Source organism: Oncorhynchus masou, chromosome 10 (assembly GCF_036934945.1).
Source record: "Oncorhynchus masou masou isolate Uvic2021 chromosome 10, UVic_Omas_1.1, whole genome shotgun sequence".
Lineage (NCBI taxonomy): Eukaryota > Metazoa > Chordata > Actinopteri > Salmoniformes > Salmonidae > Oncorhynchus > Oncorhynchus masou.
The window spans coordinates 18,555,674-18,581,841 of NC_088221.1; the positions used below are offsets into that span (position 1 = coordinate 18,555,674).

Consider the following 26,168-nt stretch of genomic DNA (forward strand, 5'->3'; position numbering starts at 1 on the left):
ATACAATTGGTTGTGCCTCTGTGGCCCCCAAACACTTAATATAGTTGTGAGCGCATGCATCTCAAAGTAATGACACCAAATAATAGACAGTATGTCACCTGTGAATGAATGACTCCAAATTAGAGGAGAAGAAGCCTTACCTCACTAGTATTGCAGATGTCTCCTAGTGTGGAACCACAAGCCTTGCCTGGTGTAGCGTTCCATGGGATGATACCTGCAGACAGTCGTTAAAGGTTCTTATTTACACTGAGCAAATTCTTCACATCACGTCTTCATAAAACATGTTCCTATAATTCAGATAGTCAGGCAGTAAATGAATCAGAGTTCAATCGTTAATGGCCCACAATCACATATCACATTACAATTTACAGAGTGGTTGCAACTTCAAATCACCATTAAAATGTCATAATTGGAGAGTTGAGTGTATTAAAGCTGCAAAACGCTACACACTGAACATTATGATGTCTTTTGCTGCTATAAAACTCTGCCTGAGAGGAGACAGGGAGGCAATCGAGCTGTAGAAAAGATGCCACATGTGCTTTGTTATCCTATTAGTTATTTATCCCACTACCATCTTGGCTCTCAGCCACTATGGTGAAATAAGGGTCATATTCAGTAAAGCACACCGTAACAAAACGTTTAAAATAAAAAAATACATGTTTCTTATTGGACAAGTTTAGGTAGTCCCTCCTTAATTTCAGTCTGTTTTCTTTCACATGGTGCCTAATGAAGATGACCCTGACTGTGACTGAGGCATTCTCTTACCGTACTGACGGACGTCCACGCAGATAGAGTCCACGTTGGTGAAGTTGGCGACTGGTGACCTCATGGCGGCACAGGTGGACCACATGTTGTAGAAGAGGAAGACGGGCACGGCGGAGAAACCAAACACTCCCAGCCAGGCAATACCCAGGATGTAGGTCAGGAACACAAACTGAGAGGACACACACACACACACACACACACACACACACACACACACACACACACACACACACACACACACACACACACACACACACACACACACACACACACACACACACACACACACACACACACACACACACAGCATCCTATTAGCATTAGGCATTTTCGCAGCCTATTTCACAAGTAGGTCTTTAAGGGAGGGACTGTTTATGTGTCCAATTGCAACAATATTTTCTCATTATGGTTTTCATCAACTTGTTTGATTGATCGCATCTACCCAGGATTATAACATCATGTGGTTTGGTGGAAATACTTAAAAATAAAAATAAATAAATCTTGTTGACAAAAGGGTTTGATAGCCAGTTAAGACTGCAGTGAGTTGATTATTTGTGTTTTGTGTAAGTTCAGGGCAAGGACACCACAGTCCAGTGGTGTTGATAGTGACGTACCATCCCACTAATACAGCGCCCGCAAATGGTGGTCTTGAACTCGCTGTGCAGCTCCTTGACAGCGCTGGTGGTGTAGAAGCCCTCGGCCAGCAGGATGATTCCATAGAGGAAGAAGAAGGAGGCGATGCCATAGATGACGTACTGCATCAGCTGTATTCTGTATGGGATCAAATCACACATAAACCACCTCAGTGTCCCGTGCGTGATCATAGACACATAGCTGAATTAGTTTACATTAGTCTTGGGTTGGAAAACTGCAACCTATACCTTTCATTCTGTGAAAATCTTGAAATCATTAACAACTTTGGCTGATGAACTGTAAACCGATGTCTTCGAGTGAGGATGACTGACTCAGTTTCCCCCCCAAAAAAGGAGAAATGGTCCCAAACCCTTAACACAGCCTGGACAGATGACAGGTGATACATGCCTGGAGAAATAATCTGCTGAAAGACCGATTGGCCTGCTAGACATCTTCAATGAAACAGTGCACTCAGAGACTCCCCTTTCAACCTCAACACAAAACACATGCTCTGTCCTGTCCTCTCGCTCCTCTGTTTTTCTCCTTAGACTAATGGATCAAGATAAGAAGAGCTCCATATTAGGCTTTGTCTCCAGGATGAGGTTCAGACAGGGGATATAATCAGCTAGAAATAGTCGTCGTGATGAGCACATTGAAGAAAGAACATATCTATATAAAAGTACTTGTAATTTATGGATTGGGCTTATCTATGCTTACACTAGGAGGCTCAGCTTATTTAGATAAAAGGGGTTGATGTACAAGTCAAAAGTTTGGACACACCTACTCATTCAAGAGTTTGTCTTTATTTTTTATATTTTCTACATTATAGAATAATAGTGAAGACATCAAACAAATCCAAATATATTTTAGATTTTAGATTCTTCAAAGTAGCCAGCCTTTGCCTTGATGACGGCTTTACACACTCTTGGCATTCTCTCAACCAGCTTCACCTGAAGTGTGAACTGTCTTGAAGGAGTTCCCACATATGCTGAGCACTTGTTGGCTGCTTTTCCTTCACTCTGTGGTCCAAGTCATCCCAAACCATCTCAATTGGGTTTAGGTCCGGTGATTGTGGAGGCCAGGTCATCTGATGTAGCACTCCATCGCTCTCCTTCTTGGTAAAGTAGCCCTTACACAGCCTGGAGGTGTGTTTTGGGTCATTGTTCTGTTGAAAAACAAATGATAGTCCCACTAAGCGCACACCAGATGGGATGGAGCATCACTGCAGAATGCTGTGGTAGCCATGCTGGTTAAGTGTGCCTTGAATTATAAATAAATCACTGACAGTGTCAGCAGCAAAGCACCCCCACACCATCACACATTATCCTCCATAATTCATGCAGAGATCATCCATTCACCTCCTCTGTGTCTCACAAAGACATGGCTGTTGGAAACAAAAATCTCAAATCTGGACTCATCAGACCAAAGGACAAATTTCCGCCTGTCTAATGTCCATTGCTCGTGTTTCTTGGCTCTTCTTCTTCTTATTATTGGTGTCCTTTAGTAGTGGTTTCTTTGCAGCAATTTGACCATGAAGGCCTGATTCACGCAGTCTCCTCTGAACAGCTGATGTTGAGATGTGCCTGTTTACTTGAACTCTGTGTATAATTTAACTTATCCTCTGCAGCAGAGGTAACTCTTAGTCTTCCTTTCCTGTGCCGGTCCTCATGAGAGCCAGTTTCATCATAGAGCTTGATGGTTTTTGCAACTGCACCTAAAGAAACTTTCAAAGTTCTCTAAATTTTCTGGATTGACTGACCTTCATGTCTTAAAGTAATGATGGACTGTCATTTCGCTTTGCTTATTTGAGCTGTCCTTGCCATAATAAGGACTTGGTCTTTTACCAAATTGGGCTATCTTCTGTATACCACCCCTACCTTGTCACAACACAACTGATTGACTCAAATGCATTAAGAAGGAAAGAAATTCCATTAACTTTTAACATGGCACACCTGTTAATTGTAAAGTGTTTCAGGTGACTACCTCATGAAGCTGGTTGAGAGAATGCCAAGAGTGTGCAAAGCTGTCATCAAGGCAGGAGGGTAGCCTAGTGGTTAGAGTGTTGGACTAGTAACCGAAAGGTGGCAAGATCGAATCTCCGAGTTGACAATGTAAAAAATTGTCGTTCTACCCCTGAACAAGGCAGTTAACCCACTGTTCCTAGGCTGTCATTGAAAATAAGAATTTGTTCTTAACTGACTTGCCTAGTCAAATAAAAAAAAGGCAGAGGGTGGCTACTTTGAAGAATCTCGAATATAACACTTTGTTTTGGTTACTACATGATTCCATATGTGTTGTTTCATAGTTTTGATGTCTTCACTATTACTCTACAATGTAGAAAATAGTAAAAATAAAGAAAAACCCTTGAATGAGTAGTTGTGTCAAAACTTTTGACTGGTAGTGAAAGTGGGAAAAAATGTGTTTCAAGATATCGCTGTAGACATATAGTCACTGTGCTACTGCAGATAGCATCAGGATGTATAGGTTTCGGGATGAGGTGGGATCCAATAGTATCTAATTGCTGCTCTACTCTGACCATACAGTAGGATACTTATGGTTAGCCAGACCCTACTTCTAGATCGTGTTTCATGGTCAGGTTATGGTCTACAAATCCTAACCATACTCATGGGGTCAGTATAAAGAGGTGCGGTTACTCACACGTCGGTCAGCATGGCGTGGTCAGAGGTGATCTTGGAGAAGTGGTTCTCCAGGATGCTGATGGTGCCGGTGAGGGCCACATGGCCACAGCCACAGAACAGGGCCACGCCAGAGAAACACAGGATCGTAGCCACCAGTGACGCATACGGCACCCCACCTAAACACTTGATGCAGCACTCAAAACAACCTACATGGAGACACAGATTGAGAGAAACAGAGTGTGAGATCAGTCATTTATTGAAATCATCATTCATCACAGACTAGTTAAAGTGAAGTTGTTTTCTTTCTGACATTCTCTTTAAATTATTTGGTGAACTTTTTGCTGTAGTCTGCAGTGTAACAGTGACACGTCCATATAAGGAGGTTGTGTTTCACTCTATAATACACAGAAGAGCTAAAGTATTGGTGCACAACGCATTTAAATCATATACATAGCCATCTTTGCAGTAATGAGTTTAGGGAGACGTTTCAAGTTCAACTCACTGAAACATTCAAATGAGCTGTTGCATAACCAACGACAGCACAGTAGAGGTCATTTAATTATTCATTATTCATCGGAACTCAATAAGAACATGTACTGACTTTCTCAACCTCCTCCAAAGGACTCGGCACCACGGAATCCTCATCTACCAATACACTACAAAACAATGAACACACACTGCCAAAACACACTCCTCATCAGACATAGAGTGGAGACTGGAGTGGAATTTTGATGACGATTTATGATGAGTGACGGTTGATCATACATTGATTATCATGCTAGAATGAGACTGAACGTTATTGTTGCCACTTAGTAGGGTCATCTTGCTGTGTCTGCCTGTGCAGCCAGCGAGAGCAGCCTGTCCTGACTATTCATCGCTAGAATTAAAGTGCACTAATGGGAAGCAGACAGGTCACTACTGGGCTGTGGAAGCCAGCCAAACCCTAATGGAAATCAATGGCAATTCATAATGGCAGAATTAAGTGACTGGATGAGTTGTACAGTAGAATCCATCTCCTCTACTAAATTATGGTACACAGTGCCTTTGGAAAGTATTCAAACACCATGACTTTTTCCACATTTTGTTACGTTACAGCCTTATTTTAAAATGCAATAAATCCTTTTTTCCCCTCATCAATCTACCCCATAATGAAAAAGCCAAAACACGTTTTTAGTATTTTTTGCGTATTTATCACAAATAAAAAACGGAGCACATTTGCTCCGTACTTTGCTGAAGCACCTTTGGCAGCGATTACAGGATCAAGTCTTCTTGGGTATGATGCTACAAGCTTGGCACACCTACATTTGGCCAGTTTCTCCTATTCTTCTCTGCAGATCCTCTCAAGCTTTGTCAGGTTGGATGCGGAGCATCGCAGCACAGCTTTTTTCAGGTCTCTCCAGAGATGTTCGACCAGGTTCAAGTCTGGGATCTCGCTGGGCCACTCAAGAACATTCAGAGACTTATCCCCAAAGCCACTCCTGCGTTGTCTTGGCTGTGTGCTTAGGGTCGTTGTCCTGTTGGAAGGTGAACCTTCGTCCCAGTCTGAAGTCCTGAGTGCTCTGGAGCAGGTTTTCATCAAGGATCTCCCTGTACTTTGCTCCGTTCATCTGTCCCTCGATCCTGACTAATCTCCCAGGTCCTGCCGCTGAAAAACATCCCCACAGCATGATACTGCCACCACCATGCTTCACCATAGGGATGGTACCAAATCAAATCAAATTTTATTTGTCACATACACATGGTTAGCAGATTTTAATGCGAGTGTAGTGAAATGCTTGTGCTTCTAGTTCCGACAATGCAGTAATAACCAACAAGTAATCTAACCTAACAATTTGACAACAGCTACCTTATGGAGCTGGAGATGTTGTTACCTACCCTCACCACCTGGGGGGCGGCCCGTCAGGAAGTCCAGTACCCAGTTGCACAGGGCGAGGTCGAGACCCAGGGTCTCGAGCTTGATGACGAGTTTGGAGGGTACTATGTTGTTAAACGCTGAGCTGTAGTCGATGAACAGCATTCTCACATAGGTATTCCTCTTGTCCAGATAGGTTAGGGCAGTGTGCAGTGGGGTTGCGATTGCGTCGTCTGTGGACCTATTAGGGCAGTAAGCAAATTGGAGTGGGTCTAGGGTGTCAGGTAGGGTGGAGGTGATACGGTCCTTGACTAGTCTCTCAAAGCACTTCATGATGACGGAAGTGAGTGCTACGGAGCGGTAGTCATTTAGCTCAGTTACCATAGCTTTCTTGGGAACAGCCAGCTGGTCTGCGCATGTTCTGAGGACGTGGCTGGGGATGCTGCCTGGGCCAGCAGCCTTGCGATGGTTAACACGTTTAAATGTTTTACTCACGTCGGCTGCAGTGAAGGAGAGTCCGCAGGTTTTGATAGCGGGCCGTGTCAGTGGGACTGTATTGTCGTCAAAGCGAGCAAAGAAGTTGTTTCGTCTGTCTGGGAGCAAGGCATCCTGGTCCGCAATGGGGCTGGTTTTCTTTTTGTAATCCGTGATTGACTGTAGTCCCTGCCACATACCTCTTGTGTCTGAGCCGTTGAATTGCGACTCTACTTTGTCTCTATACTGACGCTTAGCTTGTTTGATTGCATTGCGGAGGGAATAGCTATACTGTTTGTATTCGGTCATGTTTCCGGTCACCTTGCCCTGGTTAAAAGCAGTATTTCGCACTTTCAGTTTCACGCGAATGCTTTCATCAATCCACGGTTTCTGGTTGGGGAATGTTTTAATAGTTGCTTTGGGTACGACATCGCCAATGCACATGCTAATGAACTCACTCACCGAATCAGCGTATTCGTCAATGTTGTTGTTTGACGCAATGCGGAACATATCCCAATCCACGTGATCGAAGCAATCTTGAAGCGTGGAATCAGATTGGTCGGACCAGCGTTGAACAGACCTGAGAGCAGGAGCTTCCTGTTTTAGTTTCTGTCTATAGGCTGGAAGCAACAAAATGGAGTCATGGTCAGCTTTTCCGAAAGAAGGGCGGGGGAGGGCCTTATATGCGTGGCGGAAGTTAGAATAACAATGATCCAGGGTTTTACCAGCCCTGCCAAGTTTCCTCCAGACGCTTAGCATTCCTGACAAAGAGTTCAATCTTTGTTTCATCAGAACAGAGAATCTTATTTCTCATGGTCTGAGAGTCTTTAGCTGCCTTTTGGCAAACTCCAAGCGGACTGTCATGTGCCTTTAACTGAGGATTGGCTTCCGTCTGTCCACTACCATAAAGGCCTGATTGGTGGAGTGCTGCAGAGATATTTGACAGTGCATGTCAGAGTTAAAACCAAACCATGAGGTCAAAGGAATTGTCCATAGAGCTCTGAGACAGGATTGTGTCAAAGCACAAATCTGGAGAAGGGTACCAAAAAATGTCTGCAGCATTGAAGACTCTAGAGCTCTGTCAGAGTGACCATCGGGTTCTTGGTCACCTGTCCGGCCAAGACCCTTACCCCCCAATTGCTCAGTTTGGCCGGGCGGACAGCTCTAGGAAGAGTCTTGGTGGTTCCAAACTTTTTCAATTTAAGATAGATGGAGGACACTGTGTTCTTGGGGACCTTCAATGCTGCAGACATTTTTTGGTACCCTTCCCCAGATTTGTGCCTCGACACAATCCTGTCTCGGAGCTCTACGGACAATTCCTTTGACCTCATGGCTTGGTTCTTGCTCTGACATGCACTGTCAACTGTAGGACCGTATATTGACAGCTGTGTGCCTTTCCAAATCATGCCCAATCTCTTGACTTGACCTCAAGGGTAATCAATGGAAACAGGATGCACCTGAGCTCAATTTTGAGTCTCATAGCAAAGGGTCTGAATACTTATATAAATAAGGTATTTATGTTTTTATTGTTAATACATTTGCTAAAATGTCTAAAAACCTGTTTGCACTTTGCCATTATGGGGTATTGTGTGTAAATTGCTAGGTTTGATTTTTTTTATATATCCATTTTGGAATAAGGCTGTAACAAAACAAGATGTGGAAAAAGTGATGGTTTCTGAATACTTTCCACAGGCACTGTAGCCTATTTGGTACAGACGTAGTGCCTCTTAGACAGACAGTATGTAAACAGACCACAATGTGTTGCCAATAAAATCCACATGTTTGTCTCGAAGGATGTTGTATTTCAAACAGCAGGCTGTAGATTTATAGCATGGCCTGGTCCTGGTTGGAGAGTGAGCTGCATATGTGAAGGCCTTACTAATGTGTGTTCCATAAAACTGTATATAGATTCATAGATTCGATTCATAGATTCACATTGATTTGTTCAAGTGTGGAAAATTGTGTTACAGACAACTGTTTCCTCCATTGGATATGGCCTGAACGGAGTCTGACTTACTGTCAGTGGACATGGCATTCAATAAATGCCCAGCCATGTTTCAGCAGAACATAAAAAGCCCATTGTTGCATGTTCTAGAGACGACTCCAATGCAGAAGTCTGAGATACGAGAGACGAGGAAGAATATGCCGATCGAAATCCAAACCTCTTCCATGAGGTGGGAATCCTGAAAGTGTGTTTGTGTTTGTCCTCTTTCTCTGGCGACAAAGGAAATGAGACAGATATATTAAAGCCAGAACAGAGCCACTCAATAGTTGTGTGTTAACAGAAAGTTCATCCCGTAGCCTTTTGTGTCACACAGAGGGATAAAAACATTTTTGTCCCAGGGGTTGGTGAATAACGGTTGCCATGGCAGTGCATTAACCACAACCCAGTGAGCGTGCTCGAGGCGAGGCGGAGCACATTTCCCACATAGACACACATGGCAGGCAGGACCAGCAGGATATAGAGCTCAGCCACAGTGTTGGTCATCTATCATCCATTGCTGTCAGGTAGGCCTATGTCTGATCTTGGGAGAAATAAGTTGGCTTTCACTCCAAGTCATGGAGGTCATGTGTCATGAAAACCAACCAACCAACCAACCAACCAACCAACCAATTAACACAATCAACCAGTGAATCCAATCCCGCTCAAAAAGTGACAAATATCACTGCTGATGGGGAGCGTGACAAAGACTGAGCTGCTTAACAAAATCATTATTGTGTCAAATAGACAGTTGAGTGACAGAAGCAATAGCAACGTTCCAACTAACCCATTGTGAAATCACTGGAGCTCAATCAATAGTTGCACATCTTGGTTGAAATGCGGACATGATGGCTTTAATAAGTGTCTGTTTGCTGTAAAGACGAGCCTCTGTCCATATCATATCACTCATTAGGCTAACACCAGAATGGCTAACACCAGAGAGCACATCAAATCAAATCAAATTGTATTTGCCACATGTTCCTACTCACTCATGATATATGTACATATCATGCCCTGATATTATTAGATCGAACCATGAAGGGAAACATTTGTCACCAGTCCATCACAATTTTCAACACATGACTGAACCAAGGGAAACCTATTGCATCCATTCACCTTTGCCCCTAAGCTGCCAAGTAGCAGTCAGGCACTCAGTCTATCAGCTTTGCCCGAGTGGCCTACATCCCCTGTTGCCTGTCCTGTATTGTGAGAGAGAAGGTCAAGCTGCAATATCAACATCTAACTAGGTCCATAGAGAGAGAGAGAGAGAGAGAGAGAGAGAGAGAGAGAGAGCATGATATGAGACCTGTTGCCACAACTAAAGGGCAACTAGTGAAGAAATAACAATTGTAAATACAACCTATATTTGTTTATTTATTTTCCATTTTGTACTCATGGACCAGGCAAGGAGGGCATTAATCAGAGAGGCAACAAGGAGACCAAAGATAACCCTGCAAAGCTCTACACCAGAAATTGGAGTATCTGTCCATAGGACCACTTTAAGCCGTACACTCCACAGAGCTGGGCTTTACGGAAGAGTGTCCAGAAAAAAAGTAATTGCTGAAAGATAAAAATAAGCAAACACGTTTGGTGTTCGCCAAAAGGCATGTGGGAGACTCCCCAAACATAGGGAAGAAGGTAGTCTGGTCAGATGAGACAAAAATGTAGCTTTTTGGCCTTCAAGGAAAACGCTATGTCTGGCGCAAACCCAACACCTCTCATCACCACGAGAACACCATCCCCACAGTGAAGCATGGTGGTGGCAGCATCATGCTGTGGGGATGTTTTTCATCAGCAGGGGCTGAGAAACTGGTCAGAATTGAAGGAATGATGGATTGCGCTAAACACAGGGAAATTCTTGAGGGAAACCTGTTTGTCTTCCAGAGATTTGAGACTGAGGAGGGGGATTCACCATCCAGCAGCATAATGACCCTAAGCATACTGCTAAAGCAACACTTGAGTGGTTTAACGGGAAACATTTAAATGTCTTGGAATGGCCTAGTCAAAGCCCAGACCTCAATCCAATTGAGAATCTGTGGTATGACTTAAATATTACTGTACACCAGCGGAACCCGTCCAACCTGAAGGAGCTGGAGCAGTTTTGCCTTGAAGAATGGGCAAAAATCCCAGTGGCTAGATGTGCCAAGCTTATAGAGACTTACCCCAAGAGACTTGCAGCTGTAATTACTGCAAAAGGTGGCTTGTCAAAGTATTGACTTTGGGGGGTGAATAGTTATGCATGCTCAAGTTTGAATTTTTTTGTCTTATTTCTTGTTTAATTTCACAATCAAACATATTTTGCATCTTCAAAGTGGTAGGCATGTTGTGTAAATCAATTGATACAAATTCCTGGTTGTATGGAAACAAAATAGGAAAAATGTAAACATATGTTTCCCTTGCCAATAAAGCCCCTTGAATTGAAATTGAATTTAATTGAGAGAGCGAGACAGAGAGAGAGAAACAGGGGGGGGGGGGGGGGGGCATCGGTGATTAAAGGCCACAAATCCAATCAATTTACCATCCATTTGATAAGAGGTCCTTTAACAACAATGGCCTGACCTGGCCTGCTTTCAATTCCCAGAACACAATAGTTAAACTGGAAAGGTATTGTACTGTACTCTACCGTACTACAGTATGCTGTCATCTGACCTCTCTGTCCCCTCAACACTGACTGTGATGCTATTACACCTTGGAGTGCTGTTAAACACCACTCCTCACACACACAACACTCATTTTCTCTCCGTGGAGAAGCTTTGTGCCTCTCTCCTAAGGTGTTGTGTTTAATTACTCTATAAATCGGAGGTGGTGTTTTCTCAGCTGGTGTAACATTCGCCATGCTGTTGGCTGGATTGTGTGTTACGTCTAACCCTAACCCTGAAACAACACTGGCACCAAGACAGGCTCACTGACATGGTTTAGCGTTTAACCACCACAATAATACCACTCTATTTACACAGAACCACTATAAAGGACTTATTCTTTGGTGCATGAGTCGGAGGAAATTGAAAAAACATAATCTATCGCCTACGCAGATCCTCAATGGGTCCTTCACAAAGGACCATAGAGAGGGCTGTCTGGATTGACCATCATGCATCATGTTTGCATTATGTGGTATTAATCTCTTCTTATCTCTTCTCGTCTCTGCAGAGACTCATTCAGTGCAGAGGAGTAATAATATCCGGCACTGATTATGGATGTGAGATAGGAGGTCCCCTATGGGTAAGTTGTTTAGCACCGTGATGGGCAGTAGCACAGTCTCTCTCACACACATACATAGTGTGGTAGTCTTTCCATGTCAGTGTAGATAGTACACTATAGGACGAGAGCAGTGTTAGCCCTGTAGCTATTCTTGTCCAAATATCCGACTGTGAGAAACACTGTAGCGTCAGAACAATAACTGAAGTCTCCAGGGCAACTAGACAATATTCGGTCCCTGTTTTTGCCATCGCAGTCTAGGGCTCTTTTCAATCTGGGCTCTATTCAATCTGTATTACTGGAGCGTTAAAGAAAGCGCGGTAAAATGTATAGGGTCATTTCCTATTGGGCTGACATTGGCAGCGTTCAGCGGAAGTTAAGTCTCCACTACCGTGGGAACATTGCCTTTCAATTTCAATTGCGCTGTGACACAGAATTTCCGCGATACGGATTGAACGGAGCCTTTAGGATTATTTGCTCTCCCATTCACCACTTGCAAATTACAACTTTTTCAAAGATGATATTGAAAACAATGTGTTCACCAGAGAGCTTCTGTACAGGAGTAAGAGTAAATGGGCATGCGGTTGTGAGAGGAGTGATGTACAGTGTAAGAACATGTTGGCCATCGACAGGTAGTGGCCTGGCACCAGGGACTAGATCAGAAACAACACACAAACCCTTCATGCTGGCTAAACCTGAGACACAAGTCAGATCAGAGGATTCTCTATAAACCTCTTCTCTATAAACCTCTTCTCTACAAACCTCTTCTCTCTAAACCTCTTCTCTCTAAACCTCTTTTCTATACACCTCTTCTCTATACACCTCTTCTCTATACACCTCTTCTCTAGAAACCTCTTCTCTCTAAACCTCTTTTCTCTAAACCTCTTCTCTATAAACCTCTTCTCTATAAACCTCTTCTCTCTAAACCTCTTCTCTCTAAACCTCTTCTCTAAAAACCTCTTCTTTATAAATCCAGGCCTTTATGGTACACCAAATATGACAGGATATTACAGGCCTTCATTTCTGTCGTAAAGTCTTCCTCAGGGAGAGAGAAGGGGATTTGTTGACTCTCTCTCTCTCTCTGGGTGAACACACACACACGTAATCACACACAGGATGGAGCACCCTGGCATATTCCGAATAGAAAACTCTTCCAAAGGAAAATCTAATTGGCCCTCTTCTCTTTGATGACTTTCACATGCTCATAAAGCCTGATTGATATCCCGGTTAAACCACTCCCGTAAACTCTCCCTCCACTCATCCCCTCCCTCCCTGATTGAAAAGACACAGAGGGGGTGAGGGAGGGAGCGACAGAGATAGAAAGACTAAGCAAGAGTGAGAGAAGCTGAGAAAGAGAGTGAGAAAGAGGCAGAAACACACAGAGAGAGAGAGAGAGCGAAGGGAGAGAGAGAAAGACAGAACGGGCAAGGGAGAGAGAGGGAGGCAGAAAGAGGGACAGAGGCTGAGGTTAAGTCGGTGAGAGAGCGAGAGACAGAGACGGAGAGAAGTATTCTGAGAGACAGACAAATAGAGAGACCAGGAGGGATGTGAAAAGTGAGAACAGAACAACTGTGACCATCTGCAGTCACACACACCATGCCAAACTGTTGAGTCTCTCATTACTCTGGTCATGCTATAGAGACTGAGTCAGGAACACAAAGAGAGATTGAGCCAGAGAGACAGAGAGAGAGACTGCCGTATGGACGGCAGTCAAAGGAGCCCTGACACAAAGAGCCAGTGTGTGTAGCCCCAGACTATTCGTCAAGCTGCAGTCTCAATGGAGAAGGCTCATTCAGAGCAGCTCTGGTCCAGGGCCCTGCTCTTCCAGCCTCTTAGTTTGGACTGGAGCACAGGGCAGACCAACCACAGAGCTCCATCCTGTCCGCCCAGCATGCACTGCGCCGGCCACAAAGCGCGGTGGAGGAGATGGGTGGCAGCCCACTTCACACTCCAGAAGCATCCTGTTGATCTGGGCATCTGACAAGACAAACAGGAATCATCCCCTGTGTCAGATGGCTCATTAGGAGAGACATGGAGTGAGCAGACTGTCCAGAGAGAGAGCGAGAGAGAGAGAGAGAAGATGAGAAAAAGAGAAAAAAAAACTAGGATTAGAGATAGAGAAATAGAAGGAGAGAGACATTATGTGTGTTTGTGTGTAAAAGAGAGAGCGAAAGACAGAGAAAGTGATATGGAAGGTGGGGGTGGGGGAGGGGGTTGACCTCCAACCCTGCTGCTGTAGCTCATCCCCATGTTTCTAGCTCCAGACCCCTCCATGGACTCCACTCCCTTCCACATCCACAGCTGGTTGCTGCTTCCTCATGCCCGTCCATCCCTCGACACCAGCTGTCACGTGACCCACCACAGCCTGTCAACACCACCACACAGCCCCCACTCAGACCCTCTCAATCCCCAACAGCTGCCTGGGACCCTCTGTGGGAACCGTGGAACCGAGGCTGTCCGAATAAAGCCCATCAGAAAAATCTCTAATCTTTAGGCTGAGCAATGCAGATCATAACAGCTGCTCTCCTTCTTGTATGGGGATGCTATAACTGCAGACAGGTACAGTAGCTATTGCATGAGAAAAAACACTTCCATTGTACACTGAACAAAAATATGAATGCAACATGTAAAGTGTTGGTTCCATGTTTTATGAGCTTAAATAAAAGATCCCAGAAATGTTCTACAAGCACAAAAACAAATTTGAACAAATTTGTGCTTTGCCAAGATAATCCATCCACCTGACAGATGTGACATATCAAGAAGCTGATTAAACAGCATGATCATTACACAGGTGCACCTTGTGATAGGGACAATAAAAGGCTACTCCAAAAATGTGCGGTTTTAAGGGAGTGTTCAATTTGCATGCTGACTGCATGAATGTCCACCAGAACTGTTGCCAGTAAATGAAATGTGAATTTCTCTACCATAAGCCGCATCCAATGTTGTTTTAGAGAATTTGGCAGTACATCAAACTGGCCTCACAACCGCAGACCATGTGTATGGTGTGGTGTGGGTGAGCGGTTTGCTGATGTCAACGTTATGAACAGAGTGCCCCATGGTGGTGGTGGGGTTATGTCGCAAGGATCTGTAAACAATTCCCGGGAGCTGAAAATGTCCCAGTTATTCCAAAGCCCCGCATACCCACCAGACATGTCCCCAATTGAGCAGGTTTGGGATCCTCTTGATCGACATGTACGACAGAGTGTTCCAGCTCCCACTAATATCCAGCAACTTTGGACAGCCATTGAAGAGGAGTTGGACAACATACCACAGCCCGTAATCAACAGGCTGATCAACTCCAAATGAGACGGCGTCGCGATGCAAATCGTGGTCACCAGATACTGACTGGTTTTCTGATCCACACACCTACCTTTGTTTTTAAGGTATCTGTGACCAACAGATGCATATCTGTATTTCCAGTCATGTGAAATCCATAGATTAGGGCCCGATGAATTTATTTAAATTGACTGATTTCCTTATATGAACTGTAACTCAGTAAAATCTTTGAAATTGTTGCATGTTGCATTTATATTTTTGTTCAGTATATATGAAATGCTTTGTAGCTTCCTGGCTCCCTATTAATATTATAGAGATGTGATTTTACAGTCCAGACAGTTATGCCATTTGACATGAGTTGGGTGGTTTTTCCTACTACAGTATCAAGGTAGAAGCTGCCAACCGAGAAAACAAAGGACAAAATAAAAACAGAAACACAGCATGTTGGACGTCCTCCCATTTCTCTCCTCTTAAATGAACTTCTGTTCTATATGAGCGCACACACCACAGCCCTCTAGCTAAACACGTAAAGGGAACACAAAGCTCCGGTGTGATTCGTCCATGAAGCCTCCTCCTCACCTTTGTTACTAAACCCAGTCAGCGTGGCAGCACGGAGCAGCACTGAGACGCTAATAACAACTCTCAGGCCTAATCTGCCATCTCTCTTCATTATGTGCCCAGATGTGCCCTGGTTGCTGCTAGGACTAAGTGTCGTTGCTTGTTGTTCAACTCACTGAGGCGCGGACAAAACACCATTTATGCGACATAAGGATTTTCCTAGACACAAGGTAGATCAGCAGTTAGATAGACAACAGGGATCATTCTCTGGGGATGAAGAGGTCTAACCTCGCTCACACATCAAAGGATCGTATTGTTTACTTGTGTCGCAAAGCAAAGAAATGGTGGATTCAATAAAACAAATGTCTCAACAGTCTACACACAATACCGCAATTCTGACAAAGCAAAAACAGGTTGTTTTCAGAAATGTTTGCTAATTTATTCTAAATAAAAGACAGAAATACCTTATTTATATAAGTATTCAGACCCTTTGCTATGAGCCTTCGAAATTATGCTCAGGTGCATCCTGTTTCGTGATTGGCGTTTGGTAAATTGAATAGATTGGACATGATTTAGAAAGGCACACACCTGTCTATATAAGGTCCCACAGTTGACAGTGCATGGCAGAGCAAAAACCAAGCCATGAGGTTGAAGGAATTGTCTGTAGAGCTCCGAGACAGACTTGTGTCGAGGCAGATCTGGGGAAGAGTACCAACAAATATTTGCAGCATTGAAGGTCCCAAAGAACACAGTGGCCTCAATCCCTCTTAAATGGAAGAAGTTTAGAACCACCAAGACTCTTCCTAGAACTGTCTGCCCGGCCAATATGAGCAATCGGGGGAGAAGGGCCTTGGTCAGGGAGGTGACCAGGAACCAGATGATCACTCTGACAGAGCTCCAGAGTTCCTCTATGGAGATGTGAGAATCTTCCAGAAGGACAAATATCTCTGCAGCACTCCACCAATCAGGCCATTATGGTAGAGTGGCCAGACAGAAGCCACTCCTCAGTAAAAGGCACATGACAGCCCGCTTGGTGTTTTCCAAAAGGCACCTAAAGGACTCTCAGACCATGAGAAACAAGATTCTCTGGTCTGATGAAACCAAGATTGAACTCTTTGGCCTGAATGCCAAGCGTCACGTCTGGAGGAAACCTGGCACCATCCCTACGGTGAAGCATGGTGGTGGCAGCATCATGCTGCAGGGATGTTTTTCATCCGCAGGGACAGGAAGATGAAAGATGAACTGAGCAAAGTACAGAGAAATCTTTGATGAAAACCTGCTCCGCTTGATCGAACATCTCTGGAGAGACCTGAAAATAGCTGTGCTGAGACCCTCCCCATCCAAACGGACAAAGCTTGAGAAGATCTGCAGAGAAGATTGGGATAAACTCCCCTAATACAGGTGTGCCAAGCTTGTAGTGTCATACCCAAGACGACTCAAGGCTGTAATTGCTTCCAACGGTGCTTCAACAAAGTACTGAGTAAAGGGTCTGAATACTTATGGAAATGGGATATTTCAGTTTTTGCAAAAATGTTCTAAAAAACAGTTTTTTCTTTGTCATTGTGGGGTATTGTATTGATGAGGATTTATTTTTTATAAATGTTGGAATAAATCTGTAACGTAACAAAATGTGAAAAGGACAAGGGGTCTGAATACTTTCCCGAAGGCATTGTGAACAAAGGTAGTGACAAACTGAGTGCGTTGGTAAATCCACTCTGGTCTTGTCAAAAGCTTTAACTCTGGAAAACAGCCAATGTTCCAAAGCAACAATCCTGCTCAATCTGTCCACCTGATCAGAGAGAAATGTGAGCTGGTACTAACAAAACATAATCATTCCAATAAATAAAGGTTACTATAATGACCAATAAATCAACATCCCATCTGCCTTTGTTGTATTTGATTACTGTTCGATACAATGTGCTTTGATATGAAACGGTAGCCTTTTCTCTTGTGGGAGAACCAGAGAGAGGAGAGGAGAAAGAGGAGACAAATCAATATATCCCTGTCCTGCAACTAATTCCTGAAGACGTGATTGTGTGTGGGTGCGTGTGCGTGAGAATGTCTACCGTCGTGTGCATGCGTGTTTGTGTGTGCATGTGTGTGGTGATGACACTTCAGCCAGCCCCAGAGGAGTGATTAATTTGTAGCGCTGTGTATGGGACTGATGATGTGCTTGTCTCTCTGCCTTGATCCCCATCTCTCTCTCTCTCTCTCTCTCTCTCTCTCTCTCTCTCTCTCTCTCTCTCTCTCTCTCTCTCTCTCTCTCTCTCTCTCTCTCTCTCTCTCTCTCTCTCTCTCTCTCTCTCTCTCTCTCTCTCTCTCTCTCTCTCTCTCTCTCTCTCTCTCTCTCTCTCTCTCTCTCTCTCTCTCTCTCTCTCTCTCTCTCTTAACATCGACCCACCGATAACATCCAATTCTCCCAGTAGAGTAATACATGTTCACTTATGATGAGGCATGAAATAGGTCCTTCATAAGGGGACCAATAATGCCAATGACAACAGCAACATAGGATACACCATCCACCACACGTTGAGAGACAGAGACACCGACACAGAAAACCACAACGCCTTACTAATACACTTGCAACAGCCTCTCACATATTATTCATACCCTATATACAGCATGGGTCATCTACTGTGGATTGTCCAACACACGGAAATACAACGCCGCACACAACCATCACATCATCGACTGTACTGAATGAAGGAGAGAGATTGCAATTGCTTCAAGCGGAGCGATGAGATATCGAGCGTGTGAACGGAGCCCCCTGCTGAGCAGTCTACCCTGCTGTTGTGTGGCGTGAACCCAAGCAGCCCCAAGTCGGCTAAAGCCCCAGTAAACAAGGTGGTGAGAAGAGTTAAACATCTCTTTTGTTACTGTCCATTCGGGTACCTTTTTTCTCCTGGCTCTGCTCTTGGTTCTCTTCTGATGTAGTTTCCATGGTTGGTTTTATCCCATCCACCAAAAATGCTTCCTTTCAGCAGAATTTTCTCCTCCTATCTCTCCCTCCCTCGCTCACTCTCCTCCACGGACTCTCGCTCTCTCTCTCTCTCTCTCTCTCTCTCCCTCCCTCGCTCACTCTCCTCCACTGACTCTCACTCTCTCTTTTTTTCTCCCTCTCTCTCTCTCTCTCTCTCTCTCTCTCTCTCTCTCTCTTGCACGTACCCTCGCTCCTTGCTCTCGCTCTCTCTCTCTTGTGCTGCCCTGACTGAAGCACAGCTTCCTAGTATATCACAGTTCCTTTCCAAGACGCAAAGGTCTGGTCGGATGATATTTGGTTGTAGTTTAGAGGTCCAGAAGCAACGATGCCAGCTAACCTAACGCTCCACCATACGTCTCTTGAGATTCCACTTTCCCAGGAAGTCTGCTTTATTTACACTGACTGTTTAGGCATTCAGTCTGGGTAGCTATGGAACCACTTGTCGCATCAACCATACACCTCACTCACACACACCCTCGCACACATCGACCCCCCCCCCCCCCTACTCAACCCACATAGACACTCCCTCCTCTGAGGCGTCTCGGGCTCAGGGAGGCGCACCATGAATGACAATTAGGGGGCTGCTTGCCCTGCCTGCCTGGTAAGAATGGACTGGTTACATCACAGGAGTAGATGGGTGTGGGAGAGTAGGGACCCCCTCCCTTGGCTGTTGGGGGGCTGCACCGGATGAAAGCCCCATTCTGTTTTTTGTGGTGCTGGGAGAGAATGAGGGAGAATGCATGTCAGCACACAATCTCCAGCCTCTCTTTCCCATCCGACCAAGGGGGATGGGAAAGGGGGAGGGTGGGAGTTTGGGGGAGAGGGGCAGGCCACTGATTTGCACCATATGCCTGCCCCCTGCTCCCGTGGCATACATTCACAACCTCTGAACGCTGTCTCCCCTCCATCTGGTAACTTTTAACTCCCACATAAAAGCACACAAGAAAAGGTGGATGATCCCTCTCCTCCGAACAAGCAAAAGGAGCATCTCCGATGTTTGTATGGCTGATAGAGGAAAGCCAGAGAGAAAATGGGCGAAAGAGAAAGAAAAAAACATGAGAACTGTAGAGGCATTAGGAAATAGAAGGAGAGAGAGAGAAGTGAAGAAGAGGCTGAGAAAGGATGCCTGAAATTATGAGAGGGAGAAAGAGAGAGGGAAAGAAAAGACTAGAAAAAAGACTAGACTAAAGAAAAGACAGAGTCAGACAGAGATAGAAACAGAGACAGAGAGATAAAAACAGAGATAGAAACAAAGACAGATAGAGATAGAAACAGAGAGGCATATGGAGACAGAAAGACAGATAGAGATAGAAACAGAGAAAGAAACCGAGAGACAGATAGAGATAGAAACAGAGAGACAGATAGACAGATAGAGATAGAAACAGAGAAACAGAAACAGATAGAAACAGATAGAGATAGAAACAGAGAGACAGAGAGACAGAGAGATAGAAACAGAGAGAGAGATAGAAACAGAAAGACAGATAGAGATAGAAACAGAGATAGAAACAGAGACAGATAGAGATAGAAACAGAGAGACAGATAGAGATAGAACCAGAGAGACAGAGAGATAGAAACAGAGAGACAGATAAACAGATAGAAACAGATAGAGATGTTGCCACGAGAAAAGGGCAACCAGTGAAGAACACGCACCATTGTAAATACAACCCATATCTATGCTTATTTATTTTATCCTGTGTCCTTAACCATTTGTACATTGTAAAAACACTGTACATATATATATAATATGACCTTTGTAATGTCTTTATTGTTTTGAAACTTCTGTATGTGTGATGTCTACTGTTAATTTTTATTGTTTATTTCACTTTATATATTATCTACCTTACTTGCTTTGGCAATGTTAACACATGTTACCCATGCCAATAAAGCCCCTTGAATTGAATTGAATTGATAGAAACAGAGAGACAGAGAGACAGAGAGATAGAAACAGAGAGAGAGATAGAAACAGAAAGACAGATAGAAACAGAGATAGAAACAGAGAGACAGATAGAAACAGAAAGACAGATAGAGATAGAAACAGAGAGAAAGATAGAAACAGAATGACAGATATAGATAGAAACAGAGATAGAAACAGAGAAACAGATAGAGATAGAAACAGAAAGACAGATAGATAGAAACAAAGAGATAGAGAGATAACAGAGTGACCGGAGACAGACAGGGACAGAGATAGAGAGACAAGGAGACAACAAGAGAGATGACCAGAGACAGACAGGGACAGAGATAGAGAGACAAGGAGCCAATAAGAGAGATGACCAGACACAGACAGGGTCAGAGATAGAGAGACAAGGAGAGAACAAGAGAGATGACCGGAGACAGACAGGGACAGAGATAGAGAGACAAGGAGACAACAAGAGATATGACCAGAGACAGACAGGGACAGAGATAGAGAGACAAGGAGACAACAAGAGAGATGACCAGAGACAGACAGGGACAGAGATAGAGAGACAAGGAGACAACAAGAGAGATGACCGGAGACAGACAGGGACAGAGATAGAGAGACAAGGAGACAACAAGAGAGATGACCAGAGACAGACAGGGACAGAGATAGAGAGACAAGGAGACAACAAGAGAGATGACCGGAGACAGACAGGGACAGAGATAGAGAGCCAAGGAGACAACAAGAGAGATGACCAGAGACAGACAGGGACAGAGATAGAGAGACAAGGAGACAACAAGAGAGATGACCAGAGACAGACAGGGACAGAGATAGAGAGACAAGGAGACAACAAGAGAGATGACCGGAGACAGAGTAGGGACATATAGAGACATCCAGACACAGACAGTGAGAGACAGAGAGAGGAGTCTTGGAGAGAGGCTGTGTTTGTTTATCTGAATCGGCCTGGGTCTGGGGAGAGTCCTGAGGCATGCTAATGAGAGAGTCATCTTTGAGTGTGGAGCCCTGCTGCTGGAGTGCTGGTAAAGTGGGGTCTTCTCACGGATTCCACACCACAGAGAGGAGGGGGAGCAGCAGGAGAGAAGAGGAGAGGGGAGCCTCAGGGGTCAGGGAAGTGAACTTAGCAGGGGTCTCACAACAACAAATGCTAGGCTGTACAGATCTGCAAGCTTTTTCATTTATCTCCCCTATAAAACCTAAAGAGTTTACATCATCGTTTGAAGAAAAGAAAAAACTGTCAGAACATGAGTATGGCTAACGACATCGAAAGCTAATTCTTCATGAGCAAAATCTCATAAGATAGAAATGCAGGTTTGCATTTTACATGTGAGGATGACAAAGATTTAGCTCCATGGTGATTTGGATGTGATTGATGCTAATTGACATATAAGTCGTTCACTTGAGGCTTGGCATTATGGCGAACCTTGTAATTATCCAATTAAATAGATTGTGAGAACTGCCGAGCGAACAAATGAACGATGATGACAATCATGTCTAACCCTATCCACAGTCAGCTCTCCTTTCTCTGGCCAAAAGATAAGAGTTCAGCTCTCTCTTTTGGAGATACAGTAGAACTCCCCCTGAGAATACTTCTCCTTCACTCTCTCTTATACCTTTCATACCAAGATGTTTTTTTCCCGCCAACTTCACCAAGCCAACGTTTTGACCCCTTTTCTTTATACCTGAAAGGAATTGCCAGCAACAAAGCCTGTACTTGTACTTCCACCGAACCAACACAGTCATGACTGAGGTAATGTATTTAAAAGTCCCGCCAACCGACACAGTCATGACTGAGGTAATGTATTTAAAAGTCCCGCCAACCGACACAGTCATGACTGAGGTAATGTATTTAAAAGTCCCGCCAACCGACACAGTCATGACTGAGGTAATGTATTTAAAAGTCCCGCCAACTGACACAGTCATGACTGAGGTAATGTATTTAAAAGTCCCGCCAACCGACACAGTCATGACTGAGGTAATGTATTTAAAAGTCCCGCCAACCGACACAGTCATGACTGAGGTAATGTATTTAAAAGTCCCGCCAACCGACACAGTCATGACTGAGGTAATGCATTTAAAAGTCCCGCCAACCGACATAGTCATGACTGAGGTAATGTTTTCAAAAGTCCCGCCAACCGACACAGTCATGACTGAGGTAATGTATTTAAAAGTCCCGCCAACCGAAACAGTCATGACTGAGGTAATGTATATAAAAGTCCCGCCAACCGACACAGACATGACTGAGGTAATGTATTCAAAAGTCCTGCCAACCGACACAGTCATGACTGAGGTAATGTATTCAAAAGTCCCGCCAACCCCTCAACCTAAATGTCGCCTATTATCTCACCGTCTTAGGCACACATTGAATTATGAACATTCTACTTGTCCTTGTCAACCACAAAGCTTCACAGAAATGCTTTAAATGCATGTTTTTCTTCTTCCACGCACCATTTAAACGTATGTACAGTTCTGTCCTTGAGATGTTCGTGTCAATTGTCACAGAAATGCTTTGGCATTTAGCCTGGGGAAAAGCACTGCCATTTATTTTTTAAATTACTTTGACAGGTAAATATCTAAAGACCCTTGTATTTAGCAAATACGTGATGGGTTAATATGCATACATTTCTAACTTAAACTACAGATCGCTCAGTAGGCCGTCTTCAGCCAAAATAACTGTTGGGGAGTTTCAAAGATGAGACAGTGTGCGATGTGATCACATCCAGCGTGGATCAAAAACACAACTTTCTGAAATAATCCTACAAATGAGGACATGGGCCAAAAGATGTGGACATGGGCTCACTTTCAAAATACTACTTTCTTGTCACAATGACCACGGTTCCACATGTTCTTGACGCTCAAGTTAGAATGTGTTCAACAAATATTATTTCAATTTTATTCTAAACAAGGTAAAATAGTGCTTTGCGGCTGTGGCATTCAGCATATCTTTTACTAAACGGTACAAGTTAAATAGTATGCGATGATGAGTACATAGTATGCAGTTTAATATGTAGTAAACTAGTATGGTTTTTTCGTACACAGCCATCGTAAATCCTATGTGAAAGCAGTCTCTCTCTCTCTCTCTCTCTCTCTCTCTCTCTGTGTATGTCTCCCCCTTGCCAAATAGGGCTTTGTTTAATCAGGTCATCAGCAGTTGACTGTTGTTTTAACATAAATCATCCTAAATATGTAACGTTATGCAGCAAAGGTCGTCATTGTTTTATTACTTTTGCACAAACGCTACGACTCTGGCCACTGTACAAAACAATCGCATTCTAAAGTGTCTAAATGACATTTCAGAATGCTATTTTTCAAAGAACTGACAATTTCACTCAAGACCAGATCGGAACAGGGAAACATCATTTGCTCAAGTTCATGTGTTATTGTCCTAGGGTATGCGGCAGAAAATCAATTCCTATTTCCACCAGAGAAAACATTAGTTGAGAAAAGAGGCCAGATCGTGGAAGAGCAAAGAAAAACACAAAAGGAGGGCATGTTGCAACCCTGACTGTGAGGACATTGCACGTTTCTGTAAGTACCAGCTTCCAAACAGTAACTCCCTCCCTTTTACGTTCCACATTCAAACCACATGTCTCTATCCTTTGTGTACCCTAACACCACAAACATGTTTGTGGACTTCACGACATTTCAGAGGCAGAAAATGAACAGTTGTCGTAACTAGGGTCCAAACTATTGCGGTGCACAAGTTGATATGATATAAATACAACATCAGCCTGAAATACTAATGTGTGTTTATCTTCATAAAGCACCAGTGGATAGCTTTCCGTGAGAACAATCTCAACACTACCAAATATGTATCTCTGCCTGAAACATGATAGCCATTGAGGTCCCCAAAACACTACTTTGACTGCCTAAATGACTGTGAGAAGATCAGTCGGCCATACTTGACAAAGCAGGGCGTCACTGCGTACTCAGTACCAGTGTTAAGAGTGTGTGCCAGCCCCCTTGTCAAGGGCACAATCTGAACGCTGATGAAGCACAGTAGAATGCAGGGAGCTGCATTTGTGGCTCAGTCATTATGGCTCAGTCATTGTGGCTCAGTCATTATGGCGTGAGACTGGCCCTGAATGCTCCCTGAGTGCTCACTCACCCGTGAAAGACCTGCGCCCTGTTTGGCTCGTACAGAGGAAGGCGTTCTCATGGACCAAGGAGTTCCCAAGCCTTAAGCCTATGACCTCAGCCCCGACACCATTCATTCATACACACTAACAACAGAACAGGCTCAGACTCCACATACTATCTCCTTTTACTGGGACTGATGACTGGGTCAAGGAGGGTGAGGTGGGGCGCAGGGAGTTGTGAACCTCCTGTCCCTTGTCTATGACAGACGGGACAGAGAAAAATCAAGTTTGATGAGTTGTGAGATATGTGTAGCAGGCCAGGGTGGAAATATTCAAACATTCTGGTAGACTTTTATGCCAGGAAACCATGAGGCAGGCTTCGGTTGGCAATAACCCCAGATAACTTCACGCCACAGTAGACTGTGTTGACCTACTTTTTTGGGAGGACTTCATAAGTCAACATGCTCTATATTTCTGACGTCATGGTTGGCATGCTGCACCATCCATTATGTCATTGATTTGTTATGCATATCCATTCTGTTGTTTGTTGACCCATTTAATGTAAGTGGCTCCACAAGAACAAATGCAGTTGAAATGCAACACATGTAACATTGAGCCCTGTAGTTTATCTAGCTGAACAAGTCTCAACCTACCACTGATAGTTAGCCTAGTGTGCAGCGCACACATACATTGAGTCTACAAAACATATGTTCTATCCACGACATAGACTGACCAGGCCAAATTCATGTAATTAACTAGGCAAGTCAGTTAAGAACAAATTCTTATGTTCAATGACAGCCTAGGAACAATGGGTTAACTGCCTTGTTCAGGGGTAGAACAACAGATTTTTACCTTGTCAGCTCGGGGATTTGATCTTGCAACCTTTCGGTTACTAGTCTAAAGCTCTAAGCACTAGGCTACCTGCCGCCCACTACAGTCAACGTAGATGAAGAGGTGACAGGTTAAAGTAGGTGCCAGGCGCATAGGTTTGTGTCAAGAACTACAACAATGCTGTTTTTTTCATGCTCATGTTTCCCGTGTGTATCAAGAATGGTCCACCACCCAAAGGACATCCACCCAACTTGACACAACTGTGGGAAATATTGGAGTCGACACGGGGCCAGCATCCCTGTGGAACACTTTCGACTCCCTGTAGAGTCTATGCCCCGACAAATTAAGGCTGTTCTAAGGACAAAAGGGGGGGAAAAATCACTCAATATTAGGAAGGCATTCCTAACGTTCGGTATACTCAGCGTATGTACCAAACCCATAACAAAATGCAGCCCGCATGTCCATGTAAAAAAGACCTTGCTAAGGTCTTTAAGAAAGCATTATTCAACTTGTATGTGTCCAATTAACCCCGGGAGTGTAGCTAATGTTGCCCAGTCATTGTTCTGATGCTCTGATGTACCGTCTGAGGCCCTTGAACCTGCCTCCTCTGGGAAATACCTCTCTTTTATGGCTGTAAAACAGCTGTTTAAGAATAACTGTCCTCATTCATTACAGAGAGATTCATGTAGGGAGGAGGATACAACAACAGGCTTTCTGTCAGTAATGAGCCTCATTAAGGCAACGGGCTAGGACAAATGTGGAACTCGCTACTGAATGGTCAGAATAGAAATGTAATCATAGTTTGAAAGCATTGTTTACCTCTTCAATTGTGAAAATGTTTGAGCTCACAGTGAAACTGACATGCTAGCTATAACAGCTGATTGGATAAAGTCAACTTTGTAAACTAAAAGTATTGCATACTAGGGTTTGCAAAGAAAACCTCACAGAGTGAATTTAGAATCAAGTGGCGCTACATGGGCAGACAAGATTTAA

At 44.0% G+C, this 26,168-nt stretch overlaps 1 protein-coding gene across 3 annotated transcripts in view; it reads right to left on the reverse strand.

Moving 5' to 3' along the window:
• The window catches only part of gpm6bb (glycoprotein M6Bb), a 49,492-nt gene that overhangs the window by 5,322 nt on the left and 18,002 nt on the right, over nucleotides 1-26,168 (reverse strand). Inside the window, exons 1-5 of one of the 3 annotated variants that reach the window (XM_064976105.1) lie at nucleotides 18,266-18,431; nucleotides 4,057-4,243; nucleotides 1,380-1,536; nucleotides 766-934; nucleotides 141-214 (exon numbers count right to left, since the gene is read on the reverse strand). In XM_064976105.1, the coding sequence (XP_064832177.1) occupies nucleotides 141-214; nucleotides 766-934; nucleotides 1,380-1,536; nucleotides 4,057-4,243; nucleotides 18,266-18,314 (636 nt within the window). In that variant the 5' untranslated portion in view covers nucleotides 18,315-18,431. Of the gene's footprint in view, nucleotides 1-140; nucleotides 215-765; nucleotides 935-1,379; nucleotides 1,537-4,056; nucleotides 4,244-18,265; nucleotides 18,432-26,168 lie in introns of those variants that run through there. The other 2 variants (XM_064976107.1, XM_064976106.1) reach the window with 2 other exon arrangements.